The 12538-nt window shown below is 50.2% G+C and overlaps 1 protein-coding gene and 1 long non-coding RNA gene across 2 annotated transcripts; both read right to left on the bottom strand.

The window, feature by feature from the left end:
* Positions 1 to 599: 599 nt before the first annotated feature.
* Positions 600 to 1291, bottom strand: LOC147971645 (uncharacterized). Its single transcript, XR_015604778.1, has 2 exons — positions 1168 to 1291; positions 600 to 1078 (listed from the first exon to the last, which is right to left on the bottom strand). It is a non-coding gene; the product is annotated as an uncharacterized LOC147971645 (long non-coding RNA).
* Positions 1292 to 2763: 1472 nt separating this feature from the next.
* LOC125509254 (Protein kinase superfamily protein) lies at positions 2764 to 7014 on the bottom strand. The gene is made up of 3 exons (XM_048674183.2): positions 6214 to 7014; positions 3574 to 3995; positions 2764 to 3469 (listed from the first exon to the last, which is right to left on the bottom strand). The coding sequence occupies exons 1-3, from the start codon at positions 6680 to 6682 to the stop codon at positions 3038 to 3040; spliced, it is 1323 nt and encodes a 440-aa protein (XP_048530140.2). The 5' UTR covers positions 6683 to 7014; the 3' UTR covers positions 2764 to 3037.
* Positions 7015 to 12538: the final 5524 nt, after the last annotated feature.

Here is a 12538-nt window from a genome sequence, read left to right as displayed (position 1 = left end):
TGAACTTATTTGAACTCCATACTTTTTCTGTGTTCAAAATGTACCATTCAAAGCCACATCATCAATTTTCAACCCTTTCTGACTTCATTTGTTATTTTTCATGCATTTACTGATTATTTTGAGCTATAAGACCCTGAAATTGAAAAGCACTACAAATGAACTATGAAAAGATTGAAAGTTGGCATGATATCATCATTTCACCCACATAGCATGTGTAAGAAAGTAGAGAGGCTTACGGCAAAAACTGTATGCACTTTGTGTACAAAACGGACAATCTCTTTCGAAGTATCAGGGTTTCATACGGAAACTCGTTTGTTACAAAGGGATTTCATTTTTTTGAACTTATTTGAACTCCATACTTTTTCTGTGTTCAAAATGCACCATTCAAAGCCACATCATCAATTTTCAACCCTTTCTGACTTTATTTGTTATTTTTCATGCATTTACCGATTATTTTGAGCTATAAGACCCTGAAATTGAAAAGCACTACAAATGAACTCTGAAAAGGTTGAAAGTTGTCATGATATCATCATTTCACCCACATAGCATGTGCAAGAAAGTAGAGAGGCTTACGGCAAAAACTGGATGCACTTCGTGTATAAAATGCACCATTCAAAGTTACATCATCAATTTAGTACATGTAGCTCTCATGGATAGATAAGTGACCAAATTAATAGAAGTTCATCATCACACTAAAAACAAAGTACATACATAGTTCTCATTGAACAACATATAGCTCTCCAGAGCATCTAGTTAAACCATACATTGAAACTATGTGAAACCTTTCAATGCAACAATAAATGCGATCATAATCACAACCAAGGTAAAAATTGATTCAACGGCATAATGATACCAAGCCTCGGTATGAATGACATATTTTCTAATCTTTCTCATCTTCAACCGCATTGCATCCATCTTGATCTTGTGATCATCGACGACATCCGCAACATGCAACTCCAATATCATCTTCTCCTCCTCATTTATTTTTTATTTTTTGCTTCAAGTAATTATTTTCTTCTTCAACTAAATTTAACCTCTCGACAATAGGGTCGGTTGAAATTTCCGGTTCAACTACCTCCTACATAAATAAAATCTATGTCAACTTGATGGGCATAATTGTCATAAACAATAAATGAACCAAATAGTTATAAAAGATAATATATATACCACATCCGAATCATAGCCAGGACGAGGGCCGACGGGGGCGGATACCAAAACCATCGCACTATATAAGCACAAGCAATAATAAAAGTAAGAAAATTAGACGAGTATCTATATAAAGTAAGAATTTTTTTTCTTTCAGAAGAAGATAAGAGGCTCACCATAGTGGTGCAGGCGACGAGATCGGCGTGGGCGATCGACGGCGGTGAAGACGGGGACGGGACGTGACGGACCGCTAAACCTAGACAAATCTCGGAGAAAATGGAGCTTGGAGGTCGAGCTTCGAGAGAAGAAAGTTTAACTAGCGTGGCTTGGGCATTTCATCGAACACCTCGTGTGCATAGGAGGTGAGCTAGAGCACCCAAATGCCCTCTCCTCGCCGGCCAGAAAAAACAGAGCATTGTGGAGTGCGCTGCTACAGTGACGGGGTATATATAGGCAACTCATTTGTCTCGGTTCATGGCTGGAACCAGGACTAAAGCCCAGCCTTCTGTCCCGGTTCGAGCCAAGAATCGGGACCAATGTTTGTGGGATAGGAGCGAGGCCCATTGGTCCCGGTTCGTGCCTGGAACCGGGACAAATGGGTCCATACAAACCGGGACCAATGCCCACGAGGCCCCGGCCGGCCCCCTGGGCTCACGAACCGGGACGAATGCATCCATTGGTCCCGGTTCATGAAAGAACCGGGACTAATGGGCTGGCCAGGCCCGAACGAAAGCCCCTTTTTCTACTAGTGACTACTAATCCGGTACAACTAAATCATTTTTGAGTATCGTAGCGATCAATTAGCATTATGCTAGTGAATTAGTCATGAATCTCATACTAGGGAAACACTGACAACGTGTTTGTCTAGAATGAATGGAAGTTTACACGTGGAAGTTTAGTAGGGGATTAGACATGGGAAGTTGAATTTTAGTCCCAATCCTATATTTGGTGTGTGTGGTGGGAATTAGTAAAGTGAATTTGAATGAAAATAACTTCCCATGTGAATTAACAGGGGGAGGCTGGAAAGAGATACGTGGGAAATGAACTCCTTAATTCTCTTTCCTCATCTCACCTCAATTCCCTTGCCCTCCAACCAAACAATGATTATATGTCACATAACCCTTAAATTGTCATTCCCTACCTTTAATAACCCCCAACCAAACATGTTGTGATACGTCCTTGGTGGGGATGGGGCAGGGAACTGCTTGCTCTAAGTACGAACTTTACTCATTTTTGTTGTCATTATTATTGTTTTCTTCTGGGAAACTTTCGATCTATTCATCTTTGATCGTGGAACAGTGAACACCGGAAATAATAAAAATTGCATTCAGATTCGCCGTCATCGCTCCTTCCTTGTCGGAGCCAGACAGAACTTGTTGCAGTAGACAGTCGAGAAGTCAATCGTGCTAAGGCCCCATAGGACCAACGAACCAGAAAAAATCACTGCTGACGAAGAGAAGTTTGAAAGATTGAAAGGATGCAACCTGAAGACGCATGAAACCTTACTCATTCTTGTTGTCATCGTTGTTGTTATTGGTCTTGCTTAACTTTCTGTTGCATCTTTGAAATAATAGATTGTGAGTATTTTTGTGCAGCCACGGATTGCACGCAAAGGAATTTTGTAAACACGGCAATTATCTCTCTCCATTTGCTATGCACATTCCCTGTCACTGCCAGTAATCGATCGGCCGACAGTTGAAAGTTCAGTCATCTTCCTCCGGCTACGAACTACTAGCACCACCCTAAAATAATCCGGCCGATCATTCTACTTCTTCCTACCCACTACCAAAATAATCATACTATCTAATCTAGAATCTCCGAGAAGACACAAAAAGAAACAAGACGAAAAAGAATGGACATATCTACAGTGAGCTTCAGGCGTCTGCAGGCTTCAGCTGCCGTTGGGCAGCTCCTGCTCTTCCCGGTGCGACGGGAGCCCCCGGCTCCGCAATGTGCGCGTGCTCGATGTCGTCATTGCGTTCGACGCCGATGCCGAAGCCGACGCGGACGCCGACGCATGCGACGTCGACGGGGTCGTGCCCGACGACGAGCCGTCGGAGTACTGCGACGAGCTGCGCAGGCCGTGCGCCCTCCTCCGGTACCGCGAGCCGGGCGCCCCGGGCCGCGTCGGCTCCTCCAGCGTGCTCTGCTTCTTGGAGAGGATGATGACCACGCGCTTCATGTCCGGCCGCAGCCGTGGGTCCGCCTGCACGCACAGCAGCCCGATGCGGACGCACATGAGCACCTGGTCCGGCGCGGCCGTCGACTTCACCGACGGGTCCAGCAGCTCCATGCTCCGCTCCTCCTTGTACAGCTTCCAGGCCTGCATGGCGCACGCAACACATTCTTATCCTTCCAGGCTAGCTGCATGCACGCGATGACACGGATCATCAATCAATGGAGGAAACCGCACATACTACTACGTACGTAATCGAGGAGGTTGTCGGCGCTGGATCGGGGCGGCGGGATGAAGGAGGAGTTCTTTCGGCCGGAGAGGATCTCGAGGACGAGGACGCCGAAGCTGAAGACGTCGGCCTTGGCGGAGAGGTGGCCGTGCATGAGGTACTCGGGCGCCATGTAGCCGTTGGTGCCGGCGACGCGGGTCTGGACGTGGGAGTGGCCGTCGCCGGCCTCCGGGAAGAGGCGGGCCATGCCGAAGTCGGCGATCTTGGCGACCCAGCGTTCGTCGAGGAGGATGTTGCTGGCCTTGATGTCGCGGTGGATGATGGGCGTGTGCGCGTCCTCGTGCAGGTACAGCAGCCCCCGCGCCACGCCCACCACCACCTCCAGCCGCCGCGCCCACGTCAGCTCCGCGCGCAATGGCCTGTCGCCCTCGCTGCTGCTGCCGGCTGGACATTCAAAAGACAAGAACACTGACATCAGAGCTACGCCGTTCATTCCGGCTTGTAAAATTCAGTTAAACTTGGCACCACATGCACGCGCGGCAGCCGCAGCAGGTTTAGCGTCGCCGTGTGCTGCCCGGCACTCGACGGTGACACATCGGATGATCAGACCGGACGGCGACGGCGACGTGCCAGCGCCGTCTCGTGGACCGGGTCGCCCGGGGGGGGGGGGGGGGGGGGGGGGGGAGGAGGAACTCAATCAAACGGAGGGAGCAAGAAACGTGCACATGAAGTGAATCCGGCCCCGGGTGCAGCGCGGTTGTACACTGCACCCAGAGGCGCCCACGTAGGACTACCATGAGGAAAACCAAGGCATTCAATGCCGGAAACAGCTAGTGGAAGACTTTTGACTCGGTCAAAAGGGCTATCGCAAGAAAGGGCCGCCTGGTCAAAGCAGAAGAATAATTGGATTAGAGTTTGGCACTAGGCTACTACTGCTATCAGTTCACGTATAGACTGACTGCGATGTCCATCCACAGGGGGCACAAAAGTATGGTGCACGTTTATTGCTTTTCCTCGTGTATGTATATGTGTATATGTAAGAACCGCGCGTGCAGGAGTTGGAGATTCGCGGCCAAAGCAAGAGCAAGTGCGTCAGAACCGCCTCACCATCGAAGGCGAGTTTAGTGTCAAAAGCCAACTTTCTATGCGTGCGTCGAGCCACCTGGTTAAGTTGTAGCCTAGAAAGAAAAGCAACCGATGGGAGAGGAACAATTGGTCACTGATTCTGGCTTCGTGGATCAAACTGTCTCTTTTCAGAGGCCCAACGAATTTTGACGCGAAGCGTACGGCCCCGTAAGTAAAAAAGCAAACTACTCTTCCCCAGCAAGCAAGCGATCGGCCTGGATATGGATCTAGTGCATCATCTCGGCGTCATGTGGTGCATATGCGTACTTGCCGTGCCAAGGACACATTATTTCGCGCTAACAGATTTCTTTCTGAAAGTGAAACCGGCAAGGCAACACATACATGGACATGGTCTCATCTTTTTTACAACGCGCCGCGGACACGAATTTTTCAAACAAAGCGTGCTGTGCTGACCATTCGTGCGTTGGAATTTTTCAAAAGGGCAGAGTGTGCTTTTGCCGTTTATGGCCTGGACCAGTAGTCGTGGCCTCGGGATCACACGGTTGTTCGCTTCCGTTCGTGCTTCCTAAAGGGGTAACAGCGACAACAGCGCAGCGTACTACGGGCTACAACAGTGGACCGCTCGTTGTTCATCGCACCTACGTTATGGATGACCAACGAGCTGAAATTAACCTATGCAATTTTTTTCTAGTAAAAACCCATAATTCTAGCATCTACAGTACAATTCTAAATCCAACCTCGCAACCTGATACCCGATACAAATGTCAAGTTGCCAACCCAACAACTGTACGGCGCAGTCTCCTACAGAACCCAATTCAAATCTTCGAAGCATATGGATGTGGCTATCAGCCTATGATGCCAAATTAAATTAAGAAGACCAAAAGTGTCTGCACTCGCTGACTGCCTCTGCATTTTTTTACTGTCTACTATAGTTTTACCACGCCATGTATATCTATGCATGTAGCATTTCTTTAAAAAAAAATTCTAGATAGATGCTTCCACTGTTGCAGAGCATGGCCCTGTTCCATCATACCATAGATTGATGTGAATGTGTATACGACTATACGGTGCTGGTGCGACATTGCTCTCGTAAGATTGTCTGCACTCACCGGTTCAGCAACCATCAATTCAGCATGCGTGTGCATTCTGAATAGCAATAATTCTAGCAGACGTCTATGAGGGCATCATTTCGTTGAGTTTTCTTTCTGTAAGATATATGCGTGTTCTTGCAGAGAGCCGTCGGCAGCATGACACCATCACTGACGCGAGCAATGAACGGATATGTAGTGAGTACGTTCCTAGTCCTACTCTGTGTGAACTCGCTGCTGCAATTTTCCGGTGCATTAATTTCCTACCAAATATCACCACCAACCACGAAGCATCATGTGCATCTGTGCATTCTTCGTCTTCCGATCGCACAGGGTTGGTCGGAATTCGTGTTTCCAATGCGTAAAATGGGGAATTCACTCACGAATCAACCAACCAACTAAATTAAAGCATGGATTGGAAGGAAAGCAGGGGAATGGCGACGAGAAATTATCAAGCGGAACGGGTGGGATGGGACGGAGCGACTCACAGTGTGTTTTGTTGCCGGAGGTGGGCGGCGGGGCGGCGGCGGCGGAGAAGAGGATCTTGTCGAGGCTCTCGTTGGGGACGTACTCGTAGACGAGGAGCTTCTCGTCGGCGCCGTGGGCGCAGTAGCCGAGCAGGTTGACGACGTTGCGGTGCTGGACGCGGGACAGCAGGTTGGCCTCGTTCTTGAACTCCCGCGCGCCCTGCCTGGACCCGGCGCCCAGCCGCTTGACGGCCACGTCCCGGCCGTCGGCGAGCTGGCCCCGGTAGACGGGGCCGAACCCGCCCTGCCCGAGCTTCTGCTTCTCCGAGAAGTTGCGCGTGGCCGCCGCCAGCGCCTCGTAGCGGAACGCGCGCTGCTCCCGCGCCGCGATGGCCTCCAGGTCCTCCTCCTCCCGCCGCGCCGACGCCGACGACCCGCGGCGGGAGCCGAACGGCCGCCGGATCCGCTCCAGCAGGTCCCGCGGCTTCATGTCCTCCTCCGCCAGGCCGGCCGGGCTTCGCCGGGGAGGGGGAGAACGCGGTGGGCGTCTGTCGCGCGCCGTGCGCGTCCGGGCGGGCGAGGGACGGAGGAAGTTTGGCAGTGAGGCCGACGCGCGCGTGTCGTGTCTGCCTTCGGGGTCGGGGTGGTGTGTGGAGCTGGATGAGGGATGAGGAGCGCGAGGTGTTTGAGAGCCGTCGCTGCCGCGGGGGAGCGAGGAAAGTTCAGGCGACTGCGCGTTGACAAACGGTGGTGTGCCCGTCCGGGCTGCCGGTGCCGTGACCTCGGGCTATCGTTGGCTGTGCATCTGCATCCGACTCGGCACGTACAAATCTTTGCGTACTGTTCTGCAACAGATATGGGCGACGTTCCTCTGACTTCACTGTGCTGCCAGCAGCAGGCACGCACGACAAGCGACGCCCCTTCTTGGCGACTTCGTTCGGCTCCGGGAAACTGCGGCGAAACGGCGGGCGCCAAGATTGACCCACCTTTTTCCGTCTTCCTCCGCGCATTTTTGCTTGGTTTTCGGAGGCAAATGCAATGGAGACGGGGAAGCAATGCACTGCCCACGTTTTCCCTCGGAAAGAAAACTTGTTAAACTTGTTTTTCTTTGAGTTAAATACAATAAAGGTGCCTCAACTTGTCCTCCGTTTAGTGTCTATAGTTACAAAACACATGAAACTGGTGCTCGAACTTGTCCGACCGTATAAATACGGTGTTTTCATTTGTACTTGGACATATGTCCGTCCCGCGTGGCGTGCTATCGTGGCAGTGGCCCACCTGTTAGTGGCTAAGAGTTAGGAAGGGCTGAGTGGCCCACGCGTGAGGATTTTTTATTGAAAACTCCCACATATTTATTTAATCATGTAGGAAAACCCCACAAATTAGAATTTTTTTGCATGATGCAGGATCAAACCTAAGAGCATCTCCAGCTGTTGGCCCCCCAGGGGACGCCTAAAATCGCCGCCTGGGGTGAGCCGGCGTAAAAAATGGGCCTGGGGCGAGTTGGTCCCCAGCCGCCGGCCCCAGGGCCGTCCCCAGGCGTGATTAAATAAAAAAAGTACAGCAAATTTCGGCACAGTTCGGCGAAGTTCGGCAAACACGACAAATTTCGGCCAACTTGAGCATATATTTGGACAAAGTTCGCCGATTTTCATTATATAGCAAATATATAATAAACTAATCTAAAAGAAACTTGCTGAACACCGAGTAGTCGCCGTTGTCGCCACCATCCTCGTCGCCGACCTTCTCCTCCCTGACGCGGGCGCCCCTGCTGCACCCGGCGTCGCCATGGCGGACTGGTGGCGGCGGCGGCGCGTCGTCGTCGTCGCTGTCGTCGATGACGACGACTCCTCCTTCGTCGTGGCCCCGGCGGCGCTCCGCGAAGCGCTGCAGGGCGGCGCACTGGCGCTCCATCGCCATCTTGAGGGAGTCCTGCCGTGTCCATTCAAGGGCCGCGTCGTCGTCGCGCTCGACCTCGCCGTGCTCCGTCTTCATGGCGGCGAGCCCCGGCTCTGCCTTCACCGGCGCGAGCCCCGGCTCCGTCTTAGGCTTGACGAAGCGCGGAGGAGGAGCCGACGAGGAGGCGCGCCGGCCGTCCTCATTGATGACGATGCCGGCGCTGCGAGTGCGCCGGCCGAGCGGCGACTCCGCCGCGGGCTCGGCCTTGACGCCGAGCAGCGCCGGAGTGCCGGAGGAGTGCGAAGAAGAGCGCGGGGAGGAGGAAGAAGAGGAGGAGGAGCCGAACCTCCTTGGTGCCCATCGCCCATCGCGTTGGTGGTGCGCCTGGGCAGCCGCCCTCGCCGGGGGGTACGCCAACGGCAGGTCATTGCCGCCCTCGAGGCGCGTCAGCACGCCCTCGAGTGTGCGGCCGGGGACGCCCCACCACAGGCGGCGCCCCTCGCTGTTCTTCATGCCGCCGACCACCGCCGCCGTTGGTGGACGCCAACCGTTGCTGCTGACGGCGTTCGAAGTACGCCGCCCAAGCCGCATGGTTGTTGGCGGCGTACTGGGGGAGGGAGAGTTGGGCGACGGTGAGGGAGGCGCGCACGACGTCGACCTCCTCGGCGAAGTACCCGGGTTCGGCCACGACGTCGGACAACGGGGGAATGGGCACTCCCCCTTTGCTGAGCTTCCAGCTCGTCGGCCCGGCGCACATGTCCGGCGGCGCCGGGATGTTCGCCTAGAACAGGAGTCAAGACTCCTGTTCGCGGAGCGAGCGGCGGCCGAAGCCGTTGGCCGCCGCCTCATCTCCGGGGAAACGCTCGGCCATCGGGAGAGGGAGGAAGAGCGAGGGCTCGACGGCGGCGCTCGGGAGAGGGGGGCTCGGCGGCGGCTCTCGGGAAAGGCAGAGCTCGACGGCTAGGGCGGGTAGGGCTAGGGCTGGTGTGGCAGAGGCGAGGGAAGCCGCCGGCTTTATATAGCCGCGTCCCGCCCGTGTGTATTCGTGCGAGGGAGGGGAGGCGTCGGCACCGTCCCGTGACGCGCCGCCCGTGAGGAATCAATGGTAAGGCTGACCGGCGGCAGCCTTGCCATTGATTCCCCACGGGAAACCGAGGCGTGAGGAAAGACGATGCGCGGTGTTGCTGACGCGGCGGGCCCGTGGCTCTTTCGCGCCAAAACCGCTCGCCCCGGCGTCCCCGAGCGCCCCCCAACGCGTCGGGTTCGGCCTGGGTCCGCCGGCTCTTATTTCGGACCAGGCCAACGAAAATCGAACTTCTAGGAACGCGACTGGGCCGATTTTTCTGCGCCGATGCGAAAAAATTGTCTGGGGAGACCTTTCTGAGGGCGCGGCTGGAAATGCTCTAACATCTTGTGATCACGGATTGCATATTTGCATTGCACGCACGGGTTGTCCACCATGCCATACTCTACATAGTAGATATTGACTAGTTCGAACTCTATATATTGCATTGCTATGCAAAAGAACTTTGGAGCACCAACACATTGTGTCCTTTTTTTCGAAGTTTAAATAAACGGATTTTTACAGCTAAACAAACTCTAAATTTTTATACATTCACATATAGAACTGTAATATATCCGTGTGAATTTTCATCAAAATCTATGTTTGTACGCGGGAGATAAAAAAGGCAATTACATGCAAAAATCAGCTTGTTTTTCTGGCGGGATTTTTGTCTTTTTTCGCAGGGTATAATATAACATAATTTCAAACGAAATTTGAAAATCACTTACAGCACATGCATACATTTTTGTGTGAAAACAATCAGCTTTTTTTTGAAACTTTTAAGTGCCAGTTTTTAGCCTTTCAGAAAAGCATGCTCAGTGGCCACCGTGCTCCAAAAAACCGCTTTGGTTGCTATGTACCTCTTCAAGTGATTTCTGTTTATATATGGTGCTTCTACGGACCCGTATAAGTTTTATTTTTATTTTGTCAAGTCCTATATTTTTATTTTTCATATTACTTTTACCATTGAAAAAGAAATGTAAGAAAAAATTCAACTGCCATAAACTTAAAGAAAGTGTTATTGCATTTGAAAAATGTTCAGCATGTTTTTGAAAAATGTGTCACATGTATTAAAAATTGTAACGTTTTTTTAAAAAATGTTCTTCTTACAATAAAAAACTGCTAATGTTTATTTTAAAAAAAGTTCAACATGCATTAAAAAATAATTCTGTAACATTTTGAATAATTGTATTAAAAAGTTCAACACAGTACCTTTTAATGCATGTTGAGTAGTTTACAAAAGGGACTGTCTAAGACTCAGTCGACTGAGACTTCACAAAGTCTCAGTCGGCTGATGTCATTTAGGGACATTAGGCCTGTTCCTTAGCTCGTCATCTGCTGGACTATATTCGGCTTAGGTTCTGGGCTTTCTTTTTCTGTTTGTTTGTTTTTTATTTTGGGCCGGGCTCTTTACCGTGTTTGTGTATTTGGGCAGCCTGTTTATTTGTTTTCTTTGACACAGCAAAAAACGTACTCAACAGAAAAAAGAATAGGCCCAGGCGATATGCGTGCTCGATCTTTGTACTAAGAAGAACTCAACTCGTTGTATGTGTCTGTGTGCTTGTTTGTTTGCTTGGGAAAAAAAATAAGAAAAAGCATCAACTATGCATATATGTGCTGGTTTGCTGGAAAATTTCCGCAGCTTTATAAAAGTTGTGTGATTATGTTAATTCCCATCAGCTATACCAGTGTTTACAAACAAAAAATCAAAAATAAAACAGCTGCTATGATTTTTGACAAAAAAGAATTACTATTATTGATTATAACTGATAGTAATTCAGGATATCATGCCCTGGCACACAATTTGCTAGCGACACCACTCTGAGACTGGAGAGATGCACATTTGAAAAATCAAAATCTGAACAAAAATATATAATCGGAACAGATGCCCATCAGCTACTAGTTACGATGTCTGAACAAATTTGAAAGACGAAAAATGACTTGCCACATCAATTAAAATCTCCGTCAACTTGTTTTTACAGACTTTAAAATATACAAAAAAAGAATTCTTATAGAGTTTGAGAATATGTCGCCCATCAGATAAAAAAAGTCTAAAAATATATATATTCTAACTTTCAGATGTAAACAAGGGGATTGGACAAGAAAAATAAATGGAAAAACTTTGGCTACTTCGTTAGTTTCATCGACAGTTTAGACAAACACACAAAAATAAGTGGGACTTTATAACTGATTTAAGTAACAAAACAAAAAAGGAAATGAAAAAAAAAGGTACTATAACTTTTATGTAACATAATAAAAACTACAATGAAAATGATCCCTCCACACTCTTGGTAAAAAAAGACTTGCAGTTGCCCCCCTCTCCTACCGCCCTTCAACAAAACAAATGTGAGTTGCAGTCAGATAACTAGACATGCAACTGCAGTAGGTGGTGACACTGCAGTTGCGTGCCTAGTATCAGACATGCAACTACCCCTTCCTCTCTCGCCATCCTCTGACATAATAGAAGGTCAGTTGCAGTCCGAAGGGTGGCCCTGCAGTTGCAGTCGAGGATGCCACTTGCAATTGCATGCTTAGTATCAAACATGCAACTCCCCCTCTCCCTCCGTTGCGCTCCAACAAAACAAATGTCAGTTGCAGTCGGGTGGTGGCACATGCAATTACAGTTGGGGCGACGCTTGAAGTTGTGTGCCTAGTGTTAGACATGCAACTACCCTCCCCTCTCCCGCCGCCCACCGAAAAAACAAAGGTCAGTTGCGGTCGGATGAGTGCACATGCAATTGCGTTCAGGGGGGGGGGGGTGAGGGGGTCACACTTGAAGTTGCATGCCTAGTGTGAGACATGCAACTGACCCCTTCTACAACCTCCCACCGACGAACAAAAGGTCAACTGCAACCAATAGGTAGACATGCAATTGTAGTTGCATGTACAGTGTCAGACATGCAACTACCCATCCCTCTCTTACCATCCCGTGACATAACAAGTTGTTACTTGCACACGAGTGGGTGGACATGCAATTGCAGTTGAGGACGACACTTGTAGTTGCATTCCTAGTGTCAAACATGCAACTACCCCCCTCCTGTCGTCGCCTCCGAAAAAACAAATGTCAGTTGTAGTCGGGTGGGTGCACATGCAATTGCAGTTTGGGGGTGACACTTGCAATTGCATGCCTAATGTTAGACATGCAACTCCCTTTCCCTTCTCCCGCCACTCTCTGACAAAACAAAGGTCAGTTGCAGTCAGAGGGGTGCACATGCAATTGCAGGCGGGGGCGACACTTGCAATTGCGTGCCTAGTGTCATACATGAAACCGCCTCCTCTCCCACTGCCCACCGACAAAACAAAAGGTCAGTTACAGTTGGTAGACATGTACTTGCAATCGGGAGAAAAACACCACTGCCCCCCCCCCCCCCCCTACAAAACACT

The sequence above is a fragment of the Triticum urartu genome, chromosome 5A (assembly GCF_056163025.1).
Source record: "Triticum urartu cultivar PI428250 chromosome 5A, HENAU_Tu73, whole genome shotgun sequence".
Taxonomy (NCBI): Eukaryota; Viridiplantae; Streptophyta; class Magnoliopsida; order Poales; family Poaceae; genus Triticum; species Triticum urartu.
Note: the sequence above shows the minus strand (reverse complement) of the source record. Positions and strands in the feature narration are given on the sequence as shown.